The following is a 25,934-nucleotide window of genomic DNA, read 5'->3' as shown; positions in this document are numbered from 1 at the left end:
CTTCGACTCCACCTGGCCCAGGCTGATGCATAGTCATTTCAGATTTTGGATTTGCAAAATATGCCTTTGTCTTAAAAAAAAAGACATGCTTGCTAATGAAAGTTTAACCGTCTAAAAGCATTGCCTTTCCCCCCTTTTCTTCTTGAGAAACCAAATGAACTCAAGATCAAAAAAGAGGTGTGAATAACATTCTTCTTAAAAGCAGGCTGAAGACTACTTAAGCTCACACACAGTATAATGTGACTTCAGATGTGAATGGCACCCGAGTCAATTAGGCAGGAATTAGCTGCATGAACCGCAGCTGGCAGCCCGCAGAAGCAGAGGCAGTGATGAGAGATTATAGCAGACTGTAATCATTGCTTCATAATCCATTCATATGTGATGTGCCGCTTATAGCTTTTACACCGTAACGTGCTGTAGGACGCTTGGTGATGAAGTTAGAGGCCTGTCACTGAGGAGCTGCGAGTTCAAGTCTCAAAAAGACGCTGAATTTAATACACACTCTTTGCTCCTTTAACACCCAGCACTGAAGTGTCCTGGGGCAAAGCATGCGGCTGAATATTTCTCCAGTGCCACACAATATAAAGCTGCAGTTGTGCAGCAACTCCCCAGTGCCAATGTGTGAAGTTGTTTGAATACAAGATCAGAGAGCAGACCAAAAAAAAAAAGAGTACTCAAGTCAAGTCTTCTTTTGAAATATTAAAAAAAGAGAGCGGTTCAGTATGACCAGAGCAACAGCTCATTGGAAGTAGAGCCAGGACTGCATCAAAGCAGTTACTGAGACGTGGTTACTGACAAGTGCAAGAAGTGAACATAAAAATTCATAAATAGAGAAAAAAAAAAAAGGAAAAAAAACCCTCTGCTGGAGTCTTGGCAGAGCAATAAGGTTCTCTAATCTCCTCTTCTGATCTCGTCTTGAAAGTGAAGATTCCTTTGCCTCACAGATGTCAAAGGGTTGTCGTCCGCCGCTGGAGCCTCGCTCTCATTTCAAGATAAGTTGGTGACAAAATACAAAGGTTTAACAAATATAGAGCTACTGTTTTAGCCACCACAACTGGACAGCTGTGTGAGCAATGTTTTTTGTTTTTTTTGACACACTTTTTAAGCTGCATGCTTGCACTGCCATTTTCACTTTTTCCTTTCGCTCTTATAGATGACACACCTCTGATTCTGGGGAGTCTTAGGTGTACTCTGAATACCATATTTACAACCTTAAGCGTGTGTATTCTCCGGATGTTGTGGATGTATTTCCACTCACACACACACACACACACACATAGTTTATATTCTGTCTGGCTACTACACTGTAGACTGGAGAAGATTCAATGTAGTACAGCCGATTGTTTTTATAATAAGGCTCTTGAGACATTCAGGGCTGCTTTGCTGAAATGCTCTGACATTAACCACGAGAACCATGGACACGCACTCGCCTAAAGCTGTTGTGCAGCAAAGTAATAACAGTAATTACCATCAGCCTTTTGAAGGTGGCAATTCTCTCAGTGATATAATTGAGGTTGTGGAGAATGCCATGTTTTTTTTTTTATTGCTCTCTGTGGCATAATGGCCACTGGCTAGTTAGTAATGTGTGTAATCATCGAACTAAAAGATAAAGACAAACTAAGAAAACACTCATCTGTCCTCTACATCATTTAGCCAATGTTATATTTGTAATATTTTAACCATTTATCCAATACTTTGAGCTAATCATTTCAACGGTTTATCCAGTTTGTGGTGCCCTGGTGAGGAATCGCTACTCTACTGTACATCTTCAGCGAGACGTCTGACTTACTGCAACCAGCAACGTAGATAATCATTAAAGATCAACATGGAGACGGCAAATATTGACACATACCTGTGAGCAAGCCCCCACTCTCATCACAACACATATTTAGCTTCCTAAAAAAGGCCCATCGATACACACTGTGGGCAGGACGACATTCCTGTTCAGTCATCCCCACTCCCTTCTTTCTCAGGCCTCTCATGTTATGGAAACCGATAGATTGGCTGTTGAGTAACTGTTTGAGTTTCAGGCTTTGTCCCTGTCCAGGCCCCTCTGTGCAAACACACCGTCCTGCTGGGGAGGGCGCACAAGAACCGTTCAGATCAAAAGCACACATCTGCTCCCAGGTTGAAGAAACGCTTCAGCTGCAAACGTCAGAGACACATCTGTGAGAGGGGAAGCTTGGGATACGTTGGCAGTGTGAGATATCTTTAGCGGACATTTATAAAAGCTGCCTCCCTTCGTCCACCTCACTCGTCCGGCAGGACAGGTGGTAGAGGAATGTGGCAGAGCGCCAGGTATTCGGCAGGACTTTGTTGTTTTGTTTTTTCTCCTGACTGGGACTCTTCAGCCGACTGACCTGTGGGGAGGCCGCTGCTGATTCATTAACTCTGAAGAACACGGATGATCCTACATTTACAGAACAGTATTATTCATTTCAAATGAAAAGTGCAGCACATCCTGTTGAAAGGGTAATTGGTAAAAAAAACAAGAGATCCCTTCCAACACTTGCCCTTTTATCATTTCTTATCAAAATTCCTGTGATGTGAAGATGGGTACTACAGGTAGTCCTTTTAATCTGGCTGCTTTAGCTGAACCTTTCCAATGCCCTCCTGACAAAACACCTGACTGTCAGAGGCCTGCAGCGACTGATAATCAACTTACAGAAACAATAGATTCATTGAGCATTCAAATAAAGACCAATCCTTTTTCCGGCAGATTGCTTATACGTGGTTTGTGCTGTCTGGAGTTCCTGCAACTGGGAGCTAATTTTGCCTCTGAGACACAAGCCTCGGAGCGATCTGATTATTTTATAATGCCTCCCTCCAGGCAGCTGTGGTATTACTCAACAGGCAATTTCAGGAGGCCTAAGCTGCATGAACTCTGGACCTCCTACGGTCACAAACCACAGCCAAGAGGCACAGCAGTCTGTGTGTGTGTGTGTGTGTGTGTGTGTGTGCTTTAACACAGGAAACATCTCATCACATACAGGGAGGAGGGGGGGGGGGGGGGGTGTTTAGGGTTTCTCTTTTAATCTTGGCAAGATGTTTCCATGCTGTTCCCTCTGATTTGTTGTCCTGGAAATATCTGATATCGTTGTCCTATGAGATAAGAGGGGGATGAAAGTGTGGAATTTGGGAATTATTGGCAGTGAGGATTCTGCCAGTTTTCAGGGAGTTTTTCAGAGAGCAAAAGAGACAGAAAGAATCAATGTTAAAATTCATTCTGACTGTCAACGCTGCAAAAAAACAGACAACACTCACTGTAGTTGGCTCTCAGGTGAACCGTTGGCTTCCTCATTACAATACATTCAGGTGTGATGACAGACACTGTGTCTATACAGTAGGGGTCAAGACATTCCAGTAGCCATACTTATACCCTTTTCTTACGGAGTAATTAGCATTTCCAGGAATAGATCCATTGTGGAGTTTCTTTGTTCGCTGCTCCATATTATCTACTTCTTGCCTTGAACTATGGCTCAGAGAAATCCAGAGCAAAGAGCTGCAGGCAGATAAAGTACCCCTCCTCCCCTATCTTCAGTATGGGCAGAGCAGGAGAGCCTGAGGGTCTCCTGATAGGGCTCCGCCACAGCCCCTGATCCTCATGGAAGGAGGATTCTTAAGTGGAAAGTGTCGCAGTAAATCCTCTCCACCCCGTGCTGACGTACTGCACATCACAACAGCGACACATCTAAATGAACATGTGCAGTCACCTGTGCCTTACTCCACCTGCCACGCTGTGAGATGAAATAAAACACTAACATCCAGTTACTGCTGCACAGGAAGCAATGGTTAACTTGAAGCCGTCACGCACCTGCTGGGGTTTGTCTGTAAAGCGATGCCGGCGGTGTGAACCTTATTTTTTATCACTAGAGATTTTAGGGTCCTCTGGTGGAAAAAACAAAGTCCAGCACCTGCACCTGCTGACCCTGTGCCCTCAGACTGCAGTGACACACACCAGCAGCCTCATTATCAGCTGGCAGCAAAACACTGAAGTCACAGGGCAGAGCACTGTATGCTTGTTAGTGCATGTGGGAAGAGAATGGCTGCTATACTACTGGCAATTACATAGCAAATGATGTAAGACTTGTGACACCCCCCTTTTTGTCTGAACATTACATGCAGGCTACTTCATGGTGTGTTTAAGGCATACTGTGAGCATAACATGTGATTATGTTTGACTAAACAGAGAGCCAACTCTGCACTGAAGGTACCAAGGAACTATGTGTTCACTTAATCAACCACTGAGGCTGGAGGACTGGCCTTACCTACTCTGTGCTGTTACGTATACTGAGCCCCCCCCCCTGCAGACTGTGATTTTTGGCTGAAATGTTGTACTTTGGGTACCTTGAAGTCCACAGAGAGCTGCGGGGTGTACTCCAGAGTCCACAGAGCCCTGACAAGTGATGCCAATTGCTCCGTGACTTCCCCCTTGGCGAGCCTCGTCTCGTCACTTCTCACCACCCCGTTTATTCTGGTGTGACTCAGGTCCAGCTTGTACCGCTCCAGCCCCAGGTACTCTGCGAGCAGGTCGGTGTTGCTCAGACACTGGACCGCGGCGTTCATGAAACAGGTGTTCCCGTGGTTCTTCAGCCCCAGCACACCTGGGATCTTGTCTCCGTATTGGTAGAGGAGCTTTTCTCTGCCGGTGCACAGAGAGGAAGACGTGCTCGAAGTGTTTTTCGCCACGCGATCCCAAGCCACCTGTGCGTCCTCTTTGATGATCCCCGAGCCGGCGCTGAGGGTGCAAGGTGCGCCATTCCGAAACCCCCCGTCGTCGTCCTCCGCGTCATGCGCGTCAGCGTCTCCGAAGTGGGTGAAAGTGCCCAAAGTTTTGATGATTCTGTTCATAAAACTCCCCACAGACTTCAGCGATTTCTTTCGGAAAAGCTTCCCAGACTTCGGCTTCTTCTCTTTGCGCTTCTCCTCCTTCGATGTCGGCGTGTCCTCCCTGCCTCGGCTCTGTCTCTCCATGACGGCGCCTCTACTCCCTTGCGCGTCTATTCTGAGACTGATAACTGTGCAAATACCGACGCCGGCGTGTCACTTCTCCGCCCGTGTCCCCTGTCCGGATAGCAGAGGGGAAAGCGCACAGATGTGACACCATCGCGGAGCCAGGAGGCACAACAGCACACTGTTATTCCACCCCGCGCTGACGGCGAACCTTCCTCGTCCATCCCAGCACTTACTGAAGGCGTTCATTATGATTATCCGCGGGCAGCATCTCGTCGTGCCCAGCACAACACGAGCCGCTCCGCCGTCCAGCTGCAGCACTGAGCGCTCCCCTCCCATCGCGCCCAACTTCGCCTGGAAAAGGCTTGTGATTGTGTGACTGCCCCCTCCCACTTTCCAGCACATGGAGCAGATAAGAGAGCAGTGTGCGGCCCGGATTCAAGTGGTCTGGGTTGAAAACCAACCTGCCATATGTGACATTTTACTGTTGGGGCTTTAACTTTGCTGCTTTAGGCTCTAACATTTGAGGTTGAGGGGGGAAATGTCTCTTTAGTGGAACTGCTAATAACTCACAGACATCTGAAATGTGACAAGGAGCCACAGCTAGACACTTTTTTTGTAAAGGTTTCACAAGCCATAAAGGTTTGGAACTTCAACTTTAACTCCTTTTAAGTCTCAATGTGAAAAGTAACTATTAGCTATAACTGTCAAATAAAGGTAGTGGAGTAAAAAGTATAATATTTCCTGTACTTTGCATCACAAGACCAACACATCTAATCCCCTGTGCCTTACTTCACCCGCCATGCTGTGAGAGGAAATAAATCTCGTTCCCGCTGCACAGAGCTGCAACTAAGAGGCGATGGTTAACTGAAAGGCTGTGCTTGCGCCCTCCATCAGTGCTTCATGGGGATTCCCACTTATTCTCCTGTTACCTTCAGCAAACCTCTAAACCTGTCATGCTGTCATACATTCGACAGAACAAGTGATTTCCCATGTGAAGATGACATTAAATCAAGCCGAAATCAAACTATTTCCAATAAGGGAGACATCAGCTACCTGCGATCAGTGTAGTGTGAAGGAGCTCCACACACTGACGCCTGTTGTCACTCACTTCTTTTCTCTTATGGGGACTAAAAGTGTGGCTTCAACTTCTTCCACGGAGATGTGGGAGCTAACGGAGTCATCTGTCTAATTCATTACAAAGTGGACATTGTTACAGTAAGTTCTTCATACAGTTCAACTGTCAGTGTTTAGTTTGGTTTCGTACTAGTAGCAGAAGCTAGACATTTCGACCATTCATCCATTAGTTTTAGCAAACGTCTTAGACTTGCTTGCTTTCTAAGCAGTTTTCGCTGCCTGATATCAGACAGAATTGTCAACTCATTACACCATTTCCATCTTCAGTCTAACATGGCCTCCACTCTAACCCATTTCCGTGGGAGAGGGGGATTTGATATTCCCCAATCAATCACTAGAGCCCAACATATTTGCCTGAATCGAACGTTTTTATGTCTCATATTGGGTTTTGCCAGGGTTTTAAGAGTGGAGCAGCGCAAAGTAAAACTACGATGTTGGGCGATATTGAGAAGACACGCCGTCTGTGTAAAATAGTTGTTAATCAAAGGCGACATTTCAAATTCAAGAATATCACTCAGCAGCCCAAATGCGAAAGAGAGGCCATTAAATGAACATTTCACAGCTTGACAACGGCATTAGTCCCGCCCTTGGCGCTGATTGGCTAATCGTCCCACAGTGCTCATTGGATAATCACTTTTTCAAGTGAGAAACCTCTGTTTCATGTCATGATGCCAGACCAGTATCAACTTGGTGGAGTGGGTGGATTCAAAGGTCTGGACCCGCGCAATAATTTTAAGGGACTCTCAATCGCAAAAATATATATTTTTAATCAAATGATTTTTTTTTTTTTTTTTTTTTTTACAAATTAGCTACTCCACAATCTCTGGCAACTGCAGAAGTACTTCCAGCGGGTACAAGTACCCCTGGTTGGGAATCACGGGTCTAATGTATTGATTTCTGCCAATTCAGAATAAAAAAGGCAAGAAGAGAGCATATCTGGTGTGCGTGTGTGTGTGTGTGTGTGTGTGTGTGACCCCAGCAGCTACAGAGGAAATTCATTAGCTAAGCCTTGGAAGGCATTTATCACAGGTTACAGTGTCCTGGATTATTACTAGCATTCCTGGGCCGTGAAGTATAGGAGAGCGGCATCGCTTATCTCCTTTGCTCTCTACATAGATATGTTTAATCACACAGGGCCGTCTTACTAACACTAAAAAACTGCAGATTTATTGCAGCAGTGAGCAAAAGCATTCTCCTCCTCCTCCTCACTGCTAATGCAACCGGAAGAGTGAGTCCGAGCCAAGGCTTTGCTCAGAAGGGGGAGCCTCCTACTCTGCGTCCCCTCAGAGTGGTGCTGATGAGGGTACCGAGTACCTGTTGTTGTTGGGAAGCAATAATAATCCCACCAGCAGACTCAATTTCAGGAGAGGAAACTGAAGAATATTCATGACATGCTCAAAGCTGAGAGATAGAAACAGCCATGAGTGCACACAGCAGAAGGGCAGAATACTACAACTTGAATTTGAAGGCCTGTATACAAACAAGCGAAGCCTCACCAAATGCCTCCTTTCCCTCCTCCAAGAGGAGGAGGCACATAATCACCTCATAATAAATAAGAATATACTGGTAAATCTATCTTCCATGGAATAGGTTTCACATTTCACTGATTGGGCCAATGGGGACCAGCAAGTCCACTGTGAGATCTACAGTACCTGGGGCAGCCAGCGCCCTACATGCAGATATCTCCAGCAATGGACAAAGACGGTCTCACTCTCATACAATGACCCCAAACACCACTCTGCCAGGAGGGACAACGTAGTCATACTCCCCTGACAGGTGTTGTGTCAACTCTTTGAATTGATCCTCCTCTCCTGCTTAAATCCACATTTTGACAGACTCAAGCCATACAGAAGCCATACATATTGAACCAGGGGCACCTCTGAGCTGCTGCCATCTATCATATACAGAAGCGCTGTGCATGTTTGAGAGTTTGTGGCTAAGCAATAATCACCTCTGGGTTTGGCAGTTGTCTCCTTCTTATTTTGGCCTCTTTCAATTGTTATTTGATGTTATTTTTAGAGCAATTTTGCATTTTCAGTCAGATACCTTTCAATATTTCTCTTGCAAAGATGATTTCTCTCATGACTAACATCTAATTCATATCTCACTATGAAAAGAGAGGTGCACCGTTGTAAAGTCATACAGTAGATGTCTCTGTCTTGGATGTGTGACACGGCCATTTGAGCATTAATGTGGCACCAACTCAAAGTTATGATAATATAAACAAGACACAGCCAGATGTATTTCTTTCAGAGCGCTGCAGCACTCGTAATTAGATCACTGTAGCAGCATCGTGGCCTAATAGCTAAGTGATGTTATGCCTATAAATGGAGAGGCAATTTGCCTGTGACGCTCCTCTCTGCAAAGAAGGAAATGTCAACCCCAAAGATGAAGTAGGCAACAGAGACCATCTGGTCACCTGAGTCATATGTACCGTCTGCTCTGGGAACAAACACTCCCTCAGCTAAAAGAACAATGCACTATGACTGTCACACTGCCCTGCTATGGCTGCCTCGCTACAGTAAAGTATGACCAGAGGCAAGAGCATACAGTACATCACACAAGTTTTGGAGGTTTTGCTTCATCTAAACTTACACGTACTAGAGCACAATGAAAGTTTAGATGTTTCTTTTGATTTATGTTCTGAGCGCCTCTCTGCTTTTCATCTGGGAGACGTCGAGGACAGTGTTATGATGATCAGAGTTATCCAGGAGCACCTGACTCCTCGCAAAATGCCTACTGTACATGGACAGAGTGACGAAACAGCACGCCTCCGGAGGAAATCAATACTGCTTCGTGTATTTTTACTGCGCTGACTAAAATATGATGTTCTACAAAAGTTTTCGAAGGTTTAACAAGACGGTCGCCTTCATCAGGACTAAATTGATTTAACCATTCCTGTGATGTGAATTAGTGTCGGCAGAAAAGAAACAGAAGGGCTTGAGTGGGCGAGTTCTGGCTTCCACCGGGTCCCAGATTATGCAGGCCCCATCTGAGCTGGCAATAACACATTCCTTGTCAATGCCTTTAATCTTAATGCATTTGGCAGAGGCCTTATGCTTTCTCATGGACTCCAGGAGCTTGAGAGTCCTGGGCAGGATCTCCCACACACTAGCAAACACACACACACACACACACACACGCACCTGGACGGAGAATAGACAGCCATCGGCTTAACAGCACACATGAGGCAACCGCACTCCCTCCTGAGACTGTTGGAGCCCAGGCTACAGAGCTATTTCTATTCATGCCCTATTTCATCCACAACCAGTCCTACTTTCACTGTATCTGAACTGTTATCAGTTACAGCAGGAAACTAAACACACACATGCAGCAAGGAACCAAACCAGTGCACATTTAGCACATCAGCAGAAATACATTTTATTCCTGTCTCACGGGGCCCGTAGTCTCATCATGAATATTATTATTACTCCTTTTTTTTTGTTAAAATCCCCCTAGTGGCTTTATCTCTCCTCCCCTCCCTCATTATTCTGCTGCTATCTCAGGTGGTGGAAACAGCTGTCAATCCCAAGCTGTGGGTAGCGTGAACAGGAAGCCTCCTCTGTCCCGCTCCAGCAGTAAACACATGAATTTTCCATCATTCTTGGTTTTTGCAAAGAGGCAGGTGCTGGTTGTTTATATGTGCATATGAATAGATGGAGATTGTTTTGAGGAAGTTCTTGTAATTATGAGCATGGCATAACATGAGTCAGCATCCGCACGCTGAATGAAGTGAAGGATAAACCAGATTCAAGGGGTCATACTCTTATTAGAATGACAGCTGCTGATTAATGATGAGAAAGAAAAGGAGCAAAACACCACAAAAAGACAATAACATCAATATTTAACTGTATTGTTTTTATAATTTAGGAATTTTGCTTTCCTAGTTTCAATAAATGGTTCATAAATAGAAGATGTGCAGTAGTTCAGTTCGTACTGCGACTTCAAATTGCTTGTGTTATGGCTCCCTCTATTGGTGAGGTTTGAAATTGACATACTACTCTTCCCATTTTAAATGAAGGAGCCAAATGGGATAAAACAACAAATGACTATTTAAGAGATGATGGAGACACTGATGATCACACTGACAACATGCCACCACTCACAGTACCAGGACTGTCACAGTACATGAGCGTCTGCTGCACATGACAGGCCACACTGTTCACAACACTGCTCTGGCTGGTTGAGATGAGTTTGTCTCTTAAGCACCTGCGTGCAGGTGGAGATTTCTGCTGAATCAGGTTGTCTGCCCGCAACCACCAGGTCCTCTGACAAATTAGGCTGATAATGTCACAGACCTACACTGCTTGTAAGCACAATTGCCACCCACTGCTCAGCATGCACCATACCAGGACCCTGAAACTGAAGCAGCTACATGGAGCACAGCCATTATTCATTTTATTGTTTGTATTGTGCTTTTTCCAACTGTGACAAAGTACTTTCTGTAAAATTTGAAAATCATGTTGCGTCGAAACAGAGTTTGCCACTTTCCATACGGGGCATTAGGCAGCAGTTTGTGCCCTAAATAATTCAGTAAAAAAGAACTGTGTCAAATGCACAGTCCGTGATCCAGTGACTTATGTCTGATGCTACAATCTTAATAAAATGTCTTGGTTATGTTTTATGGTAATATTCCTCAGAGGATTCCTTGAGTTTTCCAAACAGGATGGTGACCCTTTCAACATTCAGTTAAATCAACACCGAAGAGGCTTCAGAACAAGACTGTAGGAGTCACTGAGCAGCACAACCAAAGCCTGTTTTGAATTCCATAAAAGATTTACTGGATGATGATGATAGCTGCTATGATGCTCCCTATCCAACTTGGCTAAAGGAAGAAAGGGAGGAAGTCCAAGGATGCAGCCAGGACGATTCAAACTCTCCTCAGAAAAATATTCATCACTAGCTGCCATGGGAGCTGCCACAAAGTGCTGACTGCAATTTCACTTTGTCACATAATATCTTAAATTACTTACAACAACAACACCTTTATATAGCACAAACAAAAAAGGCAGTAGGGTGTATCTGTCAGCAATTAACTCTCAAATAGAGGGCTTGCTAATTACGTATGTACCTTGACTGTATTGTATTGCATTGAAACTCTTTGTAAAAAGCTGCATTTTACAAAAATCAAAGACTTCCCCTGACACTTCATCCCCAGAATAATGAGCCTCTTGAAAACCAGGAAGCCACCACTGTAAGCCTGATCAGCGAGGCACCATCTGCATTTGTCAACAATGTACAGAGATAATATAAAGAAACAATATGTATCGTATTTTTTCAGAAGGAAAGCCAGATTCCTGAGCTGATGATAAGATCCACTGGTGTCCTGACCTCCCGAATTCATACAAAATGATGTTTCACACATTACATGATCCCTCCCGTGTGGTTCATCAGATACAGTCTCAGAGGCTGCAAGGCTGATGCAGTGTGAACCAGTTAGACAGCATCATGTCATATCAGCCTCTGAGGCTTGTTTCAACTGTCAATGCAGCTGGGAAGAAGGACACAGTGTGAAACACCTCTTTTAAAACAGCATATTAGGTAGATTTAACTGACTGACATAAAAGCACTTTCATTTACAATACAAAGTATCTTCCTTGAGCGCATGGGGTCGTAAGGGATCCCGAAACATTTAATAGGAAAGGTTTATTATTATTTGCTAAACATAGTAAAATAGTGATGTGATCTGAGAAAAGTCAAACCATAATATTAACTTGGAATGACTTGAAATTAGATTTCATAACAACTTGGCATAATGCGTTAGGATTTTGGACTTGGACAAGTGAACTATTGATATATTGCAAGAATCACAATAAAATGTTAATCAATGAAAGATTGAAGGTCTTTAGTGGGAGCACACCCTGTATGGAAACAACAGATGTGGTAGAAATAGTCATCTATTCATATAAATGGTACAAGATGGGTGCATAGTTTATGTGAATAGTTCAAACCTCCCAGCCAGTCTCAGCCAATGAGTTAACGTTAGCAGAGGCCTTTGAACTGACTGCCTTCCAATAAGCTCAGAAAGGAGGAACCTTCCTGTCACCATAACAGCTTCCTACAGCTAACTTATGCTGAAGTTATTATTATCATGAAGAAATGTCTCACCTCGCCAGTTATAGCTTTCTAAATGATAAGCTAATAATACACATAATAAAGCTTATATGCTTGACTCAAACTGTTAACTCAGTCCTTCATAATTAACGTCTCCCATTGCTCAAAACCAGGCACCCACTGAACATGCAGCTAGGAAATAGCAAGCTAACAGGCTGATTCTTGTCTCATTTGTGGCCTGATAAACAACAGATCCATCAAGTTCAGTTTTGCACGCCTCTGTAGCGGCCATGTTTCGCTGCTCCCGCGTGAGAGCGCTTTCCATGGGAGGCGTCGTCATACGGAAGTGGGCGTGGTTTCATCTCAACTTCATGTCTAAAGTAGGCTGGAAAAACGATGGACGCCACTGGTCATAACCCACATATAACATCGCTTTGTTTTAAGGCGTCACAAGACCCCCCCCCCCCCAAAATGGGAACCACTGAATTAAAAGGACAACAGCCTCATGCTACTAGTTTAGGCTATATAGGCTAATTTGTCACCTGTCACACAGGGAAACTATGTTGCCATTAAGAGTAGGTTATATTTGACTAAAACCTCTTTGCCATTTAGTACAATAAGCCTTCTTCACGGAGGACATGTTGGCATGTCGCAGTTGGAAAAGCACGAGTGTAAGTAATAAAATGAATTGTCTAAATGAACGTTATATTGAGCTGCTTCGGTTACAGTGAACATGCTAGCTCCAGCAGAGCATCTCATGTGTTATCATCATGCTAATAAACAAAAGGCACATCATGGCTTTACTGTGACAATTAAACGTTAGAAACGTCTCGGGACAAACTGTTAGTTAGTTAGCTGATAAGAGTTAAACTCTGAAGCAGCTGAGATCTATTTTCTCATGAGGGAAGAATACATTTCATACTTACAGTGAATGTGTCCGTCTGTGTATTTAGCTGTGATAAACTGTCGACCTGTCCAAGGTGTACAGTACTCCACTCTCCCTCAATGCATGCTGGGATATACAGTAGGGTCCATGCAACAGTAAATAAAATGGGAGATTCTGTCAATATACTGTATTTTGAGATGTACGTAGAATTCTGTCTAAAATATAAGATTGTTGTATGAAGGCATTCAATGGAAATTTACCTTCAAGTGTGCAAAATGTTCAGTGCTTTGAATATGCATGTGCCTGTAGGGCAAGCATGTATTTATCTAAATCAAACTAAATAAAGTACAGATAGGCCGACTTTCTGAACAGTTTTGATTGATTGTGACTCATAAATGTATACATACATAAGTAAAAAATAAAGGAATGCCTATGTAAATGATTTATTTCATACTTCTGTTTGCAGGATGGTTTGTCGGATTCCCCTCCATTTTGAACTGGCCTTTAAGACTCCATATAATAGTTGACAAGATGAGGTGAGTTGAGATTTTAGATTCAGAAGTGATGTGGGTTAGTCTGGGTAGGAAAGTACCACAGTGTCGAAAAGATTTAGACATTAATGCATTGTCAGTCACAGTTTTCTGGTGTACTATCGAAGCAAAAACACTTTTGTGTATCATATCATTCACTATTTTTTTGTTTAAAAAGTCACCTAGTTCAAGATTGATGACATTTGCGACCCACATGACATGGCTTGCATGGTTGTGTTTTTAAATCTGACACATTTGGGTTTTCACTGTATGACATGAATTTAAACTGATGGCACGAAAGACAAAGAATATGTCCATCTTCATTCCAGTACAAAAAGATTTGAACATTTCATTTGATATGATAAAAGTCAGCTGTGATACATTTCAGTGGCAAACAGTGGCCCTCTATTTAATCCTTTGTGTTTTGCATCATGTGTCGTGAATCAGTTCCCCTTGACACTTCAACAAAAGTGAGGTTCATGCTAGAGCAGGCGCTGTTCAGAGCTGCGCGGCACAAAGGTCTTTATCGGGGTCACATTCAGCTTGGCAGACCACCCAGCTGTGTGGGTGGAGACACATTCATGACTATGTACCCGTGCCTTTCAATGAAGACAAATGATGAAAAAATAGTCATAATTCTCTCTTAGACATAAATGACCTGTGGCACCTTTGCTGAAAGAGTCTTCAGTTACACTCTGCGGCTGACCTCCAGGGTTGCATCTTAGCAGGGTGAATTATGCCAAACATGAAAGGCACAAAACTGCGATTCAAAATGCCTTTAAAGCCCCCTGTATGCAACATTAATCTTTGAGTAGGAAGCATGACCAAAAAAACACTGTCTCCCTTTATGCGCTTGAATTCAAAAGTAGACTTATTGTTCCCACCCATGGATCCATACCACTTCTGCGCTGCAGAGGGCAGTATTTAGAAGAGAATGATGGCACAACATTACTGCCCATGGAAACTCCTCTTGGAAATGTTACTGGGAGCTAAGTGTAGGATCCATGAGTGAAAACCACAGGGGTGGCCCCGAGTCATCGGGTCAGCTGAACCTCTAATTATGAATGACATCAGGCAAATTGTTGTAATTTGTGCTGTTGGCGTCAAAGTCCGTCCAACACAGTGGTTTGTCTTGAACTGTGGGATGTTTTATTGACCACCAAGTTTCATCCACCTTTATAATAATGCTTGAGTGAAAATACGAGTGCACGAACACTCTTAGTTTAATATGTTGTTTGTGAAGTTGAGTTTCAATAAAAGCTGAAATTCTACGTAAATCCAAAAATATTTGTGTAGACGTTGCAGTGATTCAATCCAAACAGTAAAGCTTAACCTGCTCCTATTGGATCTTTTTTCTCCTTTTTTTTTGAAGACACGGTGTGGGGTCTCTCCAAGCATTAATAATATTATTCACGCTTGAATTATCTAAGCTTTCCACTCTCTAATACTTGAGTTCAAAACCGATTTGAGGACGAGGGCGTTAATTGAATATTGGTTTGTGAAAAACAGACGACACCCCATTATTCCAGTGTTCAGGCCTCTCACTTTTTTTTTCTGTGGCTCCACTGATCTGTGGCGGCCCGGCAGCACTTCAGTGTGGCCGTGGCCTTTAGATGTGCCTGATTGGCTCAGCCGGTCTTAGCATAAGGCTAATTGGATAAGCTTTTAATCTTCACACCATCTCTACGCTGCTAGGTCCTAGGTGAAGGATTACATAGATACCCCCCCGGGCAAAACTGGTTGTTGAATTAAACAATTAAACGTCTATCATAGGTTTTCTTACTGGAAAATATACTGAGCTGTTGCTTTTTTTAACACACTTCTGAACTCAACAAACAGGTTGTGCAAAAAGCAGGTGGCTTGTGGAGGTTTTTCTTTTCAGATTTGTTATTCTTTGGATTTTTTCCCCTATTGGATGAAGGTATTTGATGTTATTGTGGCAGGACATAAAGCAGACACTGTGTGTGCTGAAAACTGGTATGCACTTGTATCACCTCTGTTTACAAAGAATTTCACATGATGTAGGAGCAGCGAACAGCTATGTTTTTGCAAAGCCACAAAATAAGGTTTTCCTCATTTCAGGTCATTGGCTGAGCTCCGCTCTTAGATGAACATTCACCAGCCATCACTGACAAAACACAGAGGTGTTTATGCAGTGAAATCCATGCACGTAAAACACTGTGATCCATAACTGTGATTGCGTCTACAGTGTGTTCTCAGAGATGGTTTTGTTATTATTACATGCTTCATACTCCTACTCTCTATATATTCAAGTTTGTCAAAACTACAGATGTTGAAACACATGCACAGCAACTTGCTTGGTGCATGTGATATTTAGAAATGTGATATATATTTTAAAATGTATACAAATCACACACAAGAGTATAAATATGCTGACCGGGAGTGCCAGCTTGTACCAGGATATCCTTGCGAGACATTCCCAGTATGGAAGGGTGGTGGCTCCATTTCCATGCCACCCATTTGCTGGAGGTGTCCTTGCGAATGTGTGTGCCTGTGCAGTGAGGAAGTCCACCTGAAGCAAGTCCAAGTAAATCTCACCAAGTCTAAAGTTGGTTGAGACTGAGTTACAGCAGAGGCAGAGCGAGTCTTCTGTTGAAGACTGAGACCAAACCAGGCAGTAAATAGTCCACATGTCTGTCCAAAAACAATAAGACTAGGTGGCCCTAGTGATAGCCGGGTTATTGTCTGGTATGTGCACTTCTAAATGTTAGACTGGCAATATGTTAAACCTAAGGGTAAGTCTATGGTGGTTTTATCTCAGGGGTGAATGGAGAGGCAGATCTGTCTTCTGGAGATCTGAGTGAACTATTGGACGGGTTGCCATGAAATTTTGTCCAGACATTCATGTTCCTCATTTAGAAACGCTGTAATCGCTTTGCGATCTCTTGACTTTTCTTCTGTAGCGCCGTCATCAGGTCGAAATTGGTTTATGACCAAAAACCTGAAAAACTAGTGGCATCCCTTCAGTTGTACATTTAGTGCTAATTAACACTAAATGTTGTCATGCTAACATGCTAAACTAAGATGGTGAACATGGTAAGCATTATAGCTAAACATCTCTGTGTTAGCACTGTTAACATCAGCATGTTAGCGCGCCTCATAGAGCCCCTAGCACGGCAGTAGCCTCTTTGTTTTGTTAACATGCTTTTATGAGTCAGCATCCAGCGATGGCTGACAATCAAATATTTTCCGCCCATACTGAAGTGCTACAGTATGTGTGCCTGTGTCTTTGTTTTGTGTGCTGGGATACGTACAAGCAAACTGCAGACATAAAAATGTACGTTTCAATTTGTGTGTTTATGCTGTGTGTTTGCAGAGGTCCTAGAGGTATTTCAGGAACATAAACTTGTCATTAATGAACATCATTAGGGACGATCGTCCGGGGCGCACCAGCAGCTAGGTGCAGCGAGGCATTGCGCAAGAATGCCAGATGTAAGTCCAAGTTAATCGGCTCCTCCGCTACTTTTCTTGGCGTTGGCCAGGCCCACCACAATGCCGCGGCCCCGGAGGACAGCGTAATTACAAGCTGCTATCTCGCAAAATAGGGCTCTTGCTCCTATGCAGAACAGTGATGACATGATTAGTGTTTTCCTGCTCATCTAGGCCTCGTGAATGGGGATGATGACAGCTGTATGTGGTCGGGGAGGCAGCGCTAGATTGTTCCTCGGTGCCTTTAAACATAACAACACCTACCACAGTGTGAGCCGCAGAAATAAGTGTTAGCAGAGGAACGGCAATCTGTCCGCATCCCCTCATTATTAAGTTGAATTTGCTGTCTGTGGTATCAGAGGGTACAGGATTTTTGGGGGCAAATGAAGACAAATGATGTTGTCTTGTGGAGTGATGAGGAGGGTATCTTCGCCACACACCATATAACTAACATTTAACGTAACATAAACAGGATCGTGTTTTGGCAGCCCTAAGAATATGAGTAAAACAGCAGATAAAGCTCTAAATTAGATGATGAACAGCCGAGTACAAATTCTTTAAACAAACCTGCAGAAAATTCTATAAATGAAGCCAAATAGTTTGCCCTTGGTTTTACACCATCTTCAAAAAGTCCTCCCTTTTGTCTTCCTTTCCGCTCTATATTTTATATCTCCTGTCCGCTTAAAAAGGAGCTTTTATGGAAATTATTACAAAGCTTTCCATTAAAAGAAGACCCCATGCGCCACAGTAACCTTGTGCCTGACACCTGTAGAAATATTAAAGGGAACTTTGCACTCCATTAAACGTGAGGCCCAGTTAGGAAGTGGCGGCTTCTGTCATCAGAGTAAATCCTCGACGTGCAGGAAGGCCCTCACCCAGAAAGGCCTGAGCTGGGATCTGCCACAGTGTGAGTTACTGGCACCCCCCTCTGTCCTGCAGGTGCTGGTTTGTGTAGCGGGGAGCTGGTGGGAGCTGGCGGAGGTCGTTGGAGGGTGGGGGGGGGGGGTTCTTGTAGGGAGTGAGTGATGTTCGATCTAAACGGCATGTACAAAGAAGGACAGAAGGAAATGGTTTTGGCCTGAGCCGTGAGGCTGTTAACAGTATGCTCCAATAATATTTCCGTTAACGACTTCTCATTAAACTCCCTCTGTTTTCAGCTGCTAAAAGAAGCTATAAGCTCCCTGCATTACGCCGGCTCCATTTCAGGGTTTTATTAAAATATAAGGGCTGGGGGTCTTTTATAATATATAACCCTCTCTATCACATAACTCATACAATTTTTCTACCTCACGCTTTTCGGTTGAGTGGATGAAATGTCTTTAAAGTGGTTTTACAGTATCAGTGCAGAGCAGAGGTATTCCATCCCAGGCGAGATTTGCTCTTGTTATTTTTAAACTCCAGAGGTTACATCGATCCATAAATCACCTGGCCCACGGTGTCTAAACGTTCCGGCTCAGGCTGCCTGTCCGATGGTGGATTTACGAGCCGCGGGTGTAGCAGCGAGCGCTCCTCTGGGCTCACTGGCGCTCTCCTGTGCACTTGTGTACATATTTAGAAAAAGTGTGGGGTGGCTGAGTGCTGTTCTGTTGCGGGTCAGACCACCTGAGCTATCTGTTGTGATGCGGCTGCACCTCTCTGGCTGCTTAATGAGATACAACACTAAAAGCTGGGCGCACGTCCCTGCAGGAATCCTTTATAGGTGGGAAGAATCAACACTAAAAGACTTGGGTTCAGGACAACTAGAAGCGCACGGATAATATGCAGAGCTGAAACCTGAGGGAGGGCTGGGTGGTGGTAGAAGCTGAGCTGTAGGGTCTTTTTTTTCAGTTTCACATTCATCTTGTGAAACTATGTGCTTTCAACAAAGCTTGGCAAAGAGGTAAACAGCAATAAAAGGGGATTGGAGTGTACATGTTTCCCTTGCCAAGTGTTGGAAAAAAGATATTCCCTACATTGAGCGTCTGGCAGCAGAGCTTTGGCTGGTGATGTCATCTCCAGGTCCACAGTTTCTGTTTGTTTCACCTCCATTATATGTGAAGGTTCAACAGACCTGAATCTCTTGTGGTTTCTACCCCGAGACACATTTTCCCTTGTTTGGTGGCCAGTTCAGGCCTTACAAGGCTTTAATGTTGATTAAAAAAAAGTTTTTAAAAAAAAGGGGGCATATACAAACTTCATGCTTCTCTGTGACATGTTTCTGTAATTCTTTTAGCAGTAATGCCGCCATTCATGCCTCAGGAAATTTGGATCTGACATGTTTATTACCCCAACAGATAAAATGACATGCCTTTCTCTCCACTGGCAAAGATGGCAGCTAGTCGCGGGTTGAATTGAGAGAGACTTGGAGTGAAGCAGTGTAAGAATTGAATGATTTGTAATCTTCAGGCCAAGAAGTTTCAAAGAGTAAGTTTAGCCGTGCTAGCGGCTCTATGATCGCAGTGTTGGTCAGCCAGTCCATCACTAAGTCCAGACTGAAATATCTCAACATCTACAAATTGTATTGGCACCACATTTTGTACACAGATGATTCATGTTCCCCAGAGGATGAATCCTAATGATCCCCTGACTTTTCCTCAAGCACCACCATGAGGTTCACATTTGTAGCTTTGAGTGAAATGTCTTGACAACTATTTGATGGATTTCCATGAAATTTGGTGCAGACATTCATGTTGCACTCCGGATGAATTGTAATTTCATAGGTGATCCCTTAACTTTTCATCTAGCGCCACCATCAGGTCAAAATGTAAATGTTTACATACTCATTGGTACTTAACTGTTCTTTGTGTTCAGTGCTAATTAACAAAATTGAATGTTAGCATGCTAACTTGCTAAGATGGCAAACATGTTAAAACTGTACGGGCTAAACATCAGCATGTCATCTTCAGTGTGAGCATTTAGCCTGCTGATGTTAGCATTTAGCTCACAGAGCTGCTCGCATGGCGATAGACTCTTAATCTTAATAACGGGTGTAAATAACAATGAAGGATATATTTGTTTTTTGTTGGAGATTTCCACTAAAATATGTGTGGGGAATCATAAGGCATATAGTAATCTGCCCCCACCCCCCAAAAAGAAAACTTTTTCCATATTTATGTGCACTGTGAAACATTTTCTTCATAGCGTGTGTTGACAGTTTGACAAAAGAAGAAATCTGACTAAACGTTCACTGCAATGGGCAATGCATATCAAGCAAGTTTCATGTATTCAAATGGATTTCATTATGTCCTGGAATGAAATGAAACTAGTCATCAACTAAAGGCCACAGTGATGCACAGTAGGACTCAGAAATCATACCGCGATAAAAAGAAAGCAGCGGAGGCTTACATGATGATTGTATTAGTGTCTGGCTCTTCAATCAGTGCACTGCAATGTGTAAAGATTTCAACAGCCAACTCTGCCTTTGTGACATTTAATTCCTATGGTGGAAGTGCAGCACATTCACAGCTGAGTCCTACCCACGGTGTCAGGAAGAATTTGTCCTTTGCTGCGCCTGTGTGATGTGTGTGTGTGTGTGTGTGTGTGTGTGTGTGTGTGTGTGTGTAAGAGGATGCATGTTTCCTGTTAATGAAGAGTAGTCTTCTTATTTCCTGTGTGGACGTTTTAAACTTTTCTACACAAACATTTTCATTGGCCCCAGAGCTGATTTTCACCACAAAAAGCTTGAACATGCCAGCCGCCGTGTTTCCTCAGCTGGTGGATAACCTCCACTCCTCACGCATCTCTCCCTCTGCCATCCATTTCCTCCTCTCTGACTCCTACTGGCCCATCTCTCAGCACTTGCATGGGCCGTCCACATGACTTCGCCGTGAGCTAAAGTCAAACGAAATCAAATATGATGGACAGGAAAGAAAAATATATCCTGAACTAATCAATCTTTTTAGCTTCTCAAGACAGTTTGCTAAACCGCTCCGAACGGCGATTATCCAATTGAACCCTTAGCAACCGTAACCAGGCACAACAGGCCTGTCGAGCCTTCAATTTCTCCACATGTTGAAGAGGTGTACATGGGGCTGTAGTAGGAGCGACACTCTGAATTCAGTTCATAGTTCAGTTCAATTCAAAGAGTTTAGAGGGTGGTGGGTTTTAGTACCTGCAGTAGTAACTACTACTAAGCCAAGGAGTATCTCATTAAGTAACTACATCATTTTGTGAGCTTGCAAGTTACGTTTGAAAATGCCCCGTTCCAGACTGTGCAGTATTTCTCCGCTGCGTGGCAGTTATATGTTTATATCTGAGTTTTGCGCGGCATCACCGGCTCAATTCTGTTCTTTGCGCTTTGGGGACGTTTACCCTCCAGCAACCCCAGCCAACGTTGCCCAACATAGCGTTATATTTTCCTAACACATCAGTTAGTCCTCATCCTGAAAGCCTTTTCTTTTGTAATGTTAAAAATGAAAACATGGCCCTCACCATCACCTGAGGGTGCTGACTTATTGCCTGGAACATGTCACTTTCGTACTACAGCTGATGAAATCTACGAGCTAAAGTTAGCAAGGAAAGGACTAGAAATGAGATTTGAGAAATGAGAATTCCGAGTGGTAAATCTGCCATCGTTATCATTATAAACTGCTATCTAATCTATGTGCTGTGTGAGAATGACCTAGGGAGGTTGGGCTAAGCCAACAGTCAGCTGTTCTTAAAGGAATACTTTGTGAAATGTGGTTATCCGCCTTCTTGCTGTTGTGGTTTTACGGGGAGTTATGTGCAGGACAGTAGCACAGTAACTTCCTTTATTTCCTACAGTATATATGAACACACTTTAAATACTCAATTCCTTTTTCTAGCATCAAAGCACACCTAGACACCCACCTCGGTGACCTCACCCTGTGTATGCCTCACTCGCAGCCAAGAATCCAACTACGTGGCAGGTTAGAGATGAGGAAGCCAAGGGTGAGAACAACGGTCTGAGTGTGAGTCTTTGAAGTTCCTGCACTCTCTGGAAACAGGGCGAGGAATCACCTGCCATAAAGACGCATGCGTAAGCGCTGAGCTATTTGTTCTGGTGCCTGGGTGGTTATGGGTCCCCAGGGAGGGCTGGCCCGGGCCCCTGTGAGATCACATCAGTGTGGTTCGGGCGGGAGTCCACCCGGAGGTGGAACTAATGGGCCCATGTGTTCACAGACACTTCTAAGAGCCAGATGCTGGGAAGAGAGACGTCCATCGAGTTTTTCACAACACCTCCCCTGGAGAGAAGAGAGGGGGGAGCCCAGTCAAGCTTCACACGCATGCTGGACGTCAGATCAGAGTATACAGATACACATACCATGTTCATTTGGTTTTGTACAGTCAGGAACGCTCTCTATTACACACACACACACACACACACACACACCTTTAGTTTGTTGAGTCTACATGTAGACTGTTTCCATTCTCCCTCTCGTCGATGCAGCACGCAAGGTGAAATAGTCTAATAAAAGGGATTCGGGGCTCACATCTATCTATTCCATATGATCTGCCTGCCCCAGTAAAAGTCACGTACAGACTCTGGTGCCTGCGGTTCACCGTGTTACCGATGCAGTCTTGACCTCTCCGATCTGAAGTCTTATTCAAAGTGGTTAATGATTACCATCTTTCAATGTGTTTCAGCTGTCGCACCGGTAATCCCCCCCCCCCCCCGAAAGATTGTTCCTGTGGATGTGAAAGTCTGGACACGTCATTAGCTCATCTGTTGAATCTAATGTAACATCAACAAAAGATCTGACACGCTGATGGGGATATGAAGCATAGATTAGACCCAGGCTTATGAGAAATAAGTTTTAATAGCCACCTTGTAAATTTCAAACAAAAGGAGCAACACTCAATAACTCGAATGCCTACAGACACAATAAAAGATTAATAATAAGGTTTAAAAAACAAGATATCGTGACAGGCCGGCCAATGAAAGTTTCTCATCCTGATACACTCCATGTGAAACTGAATGTGTCTGTCACGAGTCCCCTTGCTGTCCCGTCCAGTCCAAACCGGAAGACTGGCGCAGTCCAGAGAGCACAGATAATGCGACGCCACCCTCTTCCTCGCTTGTGTATAACATCCTCGAGTTCTGTGCGGATCAAAGCAGAGACGGGTCGCACACATCCTCTCAGCGTCGAAGAGGGTTCGTGAGAGCCAGATTCCTCTGCGCCTGACGGAGAAAAGGTTGGCGCTAAGCATGAAGGAAAAACAAGCATTAGTGGAGGAGGAGGTCAGCAAGGCCTCTGTAATGATTGCTTAATAACAAAGACAGAGGTGAGGATGAGTCAGGGAACAAGAACAGGAAATAAAATGTGACTCAATCCAGATCCATTGTCGGCATTGTAAACTATACAACTTCCAGGGGCCGGTTTAGACACTTTTCAATGAGGGGGGGGGATCAAACTGGAGCGCAGTTTTAAAGTAGGGGGGGCACATTTGGAAAATGAGTAAAAACGTGTGTGTTACATTAAGAGTCGTCGTGTGTCTCTTTGTGGCTGTTGTGTGTCACTTTGTAATCCGACAAGAGAGTCACCCGGTAGAGGGACACCATGGGCGGCCAATCAAATCTCCGCTCCTGACAACTTCATCCTCTGTGAGAGAAGTTAGTTCAATGCATGTTTGATGAAAATCAGTGTCTTTAGGAGAGGAATAATTCCCTTTTAAACTCCAGAGGTGGACAGATTTAAAAATACATCTGCATCATTGGATCGCTTCAATTACATAATCCTTATTATTTACAGAGAATTAATTCATTAATTGCGGGTAATGTGCAGGACACATGCGTCTAGACGCTGCTTATTACGGTGCTAAAAGATTAACGCCTCCCCCTGTGAGATGGACATGTATTGAGATGCGCTGACACACTCTGCTAATGGGTCCGTGTCATTAGGGGTACTCGGTGTATCAATGTTTCCCTCAACCGCATGAGCACAGATTAGCTGTTAAATTGGTCTGAAAGTGGAAGGCTTGTTTTCCAAAGCAAAACAAATTTGGGACCTGTTGATTTACAGGCATGGCTGGTTATCTCGTGTGTGTGCATGTACCAGCCTGTGCGGCCGCCCAGTCTTGCATTAGACATGACTTCCCAGTTGCTGTAGTATGTCACGGTCCTGGTGTATTTCCCATGCAGGTCTGCCACATTCTGTCCTCTCGTTCTTTCATCATGGAAAAAGGAGCTGTTGTCCAGATGGGAGCAGACAGCACACATCACTCAGGAATCTTAAACGCGGTTGGATGAGCAGAGAATGCGAAGTCAAGAGCACTGAGCTGTTTTCCTTTCCTGGCCGCAGAGGACGGGGTGTAATGCCAAGGGCTGGCCGCTCTATGCCTCTGGTCAGTCACTCGCAGCGGGGATCACAGTGCGTTCCCTCAGATGGGCCCAGAGGAATTTGTTTTATACTTATGTTGAAAGATCCCTTGTTGTACATTTAATGCTGTGCACAGTGCAGTCCACCTGATGACAGCAAAGTGTTGTGACTGAGAGAATAACTGAACAGATGGTAAGAAAACCACCACACCACTTTACTTTAAAGTAGCTCAGCAGTAGGTGAATTTTTAGCCACGCTAGCGGTGTGTGTTTATGGATGGCAATGTCAATATCTCAACAACTATCGGATGGATCACCATGAAATTTGGTACACGCATTCATGATCCTCTCAGGGTGAAATTGTAATCCCTCCGGTAACCCCTTAACTTTCCATCTAGCACCATCATCAGGTCACAATTTAAATCTGAGAATAGCAGCCAACAACAACCAATGGCGTCTACTGTAATCAGAACCAGGCTAGAAATCTAAAATCTTTAACTGTTCTTTGAGGAAAAGTTATTTCAGGATATGGATAGATACACGTCATCCAGCCCCACTGCCTGGTGTACGCTGCATTTCCAACAAGCTCAGTTGTTCTACACCGTGCGTCATGTTTGTGCAGACAAACCCTGAGACATTTTAACACTTTTGCAGAACTCTGTTGATCATTCTTTGAAAATATCCCCCGAAATATTCAAATAATAATCCTCATAATAATACAGCCCGAAGCCCAAGGTCACCATCCTGAAGGTGAACCTGTGTGTGTGTGTGTGTGTGTGTGTGTTTGATCGCTGTTATGTGCAGGTATGTGTGAATAGATTTCCTCCTGGCTGGCGGTCTGACCCCGGGTCCTCTCCCTGTGACCCTGTGGATGATTGCTGCGACTGAGATGTGTTTGATCCCTGCGCTGATGCTGGGCTTTTGATGGCCGCCCCACTTTGATGCCGCGACAAGATTGAATCCAACCACCCTCTGTGACACACACACACACACACAGTTGGGCAAATAGCACCATCGGACCTTGTATCTAAACAGGAGGTGCTATTTCCTCCTCCACCCTTTGATCCTGAGCACTGATATTTGTCATATTTCTGACATTCTGCGTCCAGTCTTTAATACCCTGTGAGGAAGGATTTGGGCTATAACCCTCAAACCTCAGAAATATTATATTTTACTATCTAGTTTTGTTTTTTTATTCCTGTGAGACCAATTGATGCAGTGGGTTTTTGTTCCTCGCAGGAAATACAGAAAAGTCATGGCCTTGCAGTGAAATAGAAGTTTTCTCCTGTAGCTCTCCTCTCGTATTATTATACAACGGTTCTGTTTCCTGAGCGTTTGATGTCTTCCTGTATTAATCCGAGCAAGCGAGGAGCCTGATTTACTAGCAACGCAGGACCACTTTGCTTTTATGTCAGGTTCTGTCGGATGGAACAACATACTGACTAATGGCGAAAGCAGACCCAAACCTTTTAAACATACAGCGTTAAAATGAAACAGTTTCTGGTCGTATAGTCACAGCACATGAAGACATTTTCACTGAACATGATTTATTGTTCAAGCAAAAGAACATTTTGGCAGAAATGCTTATGTCTTTCTGAGAGTTCCATGACAAGGTTGATCGTGTCAATATGAAGCTACAGCCAGCAGCTGCTTAGCTTAGCTTAGC

At 43.9% G+C, this 25,934-nt stretch overlaps 1 protein-coding gene across 1 annotated transcript in view; it reads right to left on the bottom strand.

Annotated features, from left to right (window-relative positions):
• usp43b (ubiquitin specific peptidase 43b) overlaps positions 1–4,974 on the bottom strand; it is a 56,027-nt gene extending 51,053 nt beyond the window's left edge. The window contains exon 1 of the mRNA XM_070923566.1: positions 4,348–4,974. Coding sequence (XP_070779667.1) covers positions 4,348–4,974 — 627 coding nt within the window. The remainder of the gene's footprint in view (positions 1–4,347) is intronic.
• Between the last annotated feature and the right edge of the window lie 20,960 nt (positions 4,975–25,934).

This window comes from Enoplosus armatus, chromosome 17 (assembly GCF_043641665.1).
Source record: "Enoplosus armatus isolate fEnoArm2 chromosome 17, fEnoArm2.hap1, whole genome shotgun sequence".
Taxonomy (NCBI): Eukaryota; Metazoa; Chordata; class Actinopteri; order Centrarchiformes; family Enoplosidae; genus Enoplosus; species Enoplosus armatus.
Note: the sequence above shows the minus strand (reverse complement) of the source record. Positions and strands in the feature narration are given on the sequence as shown.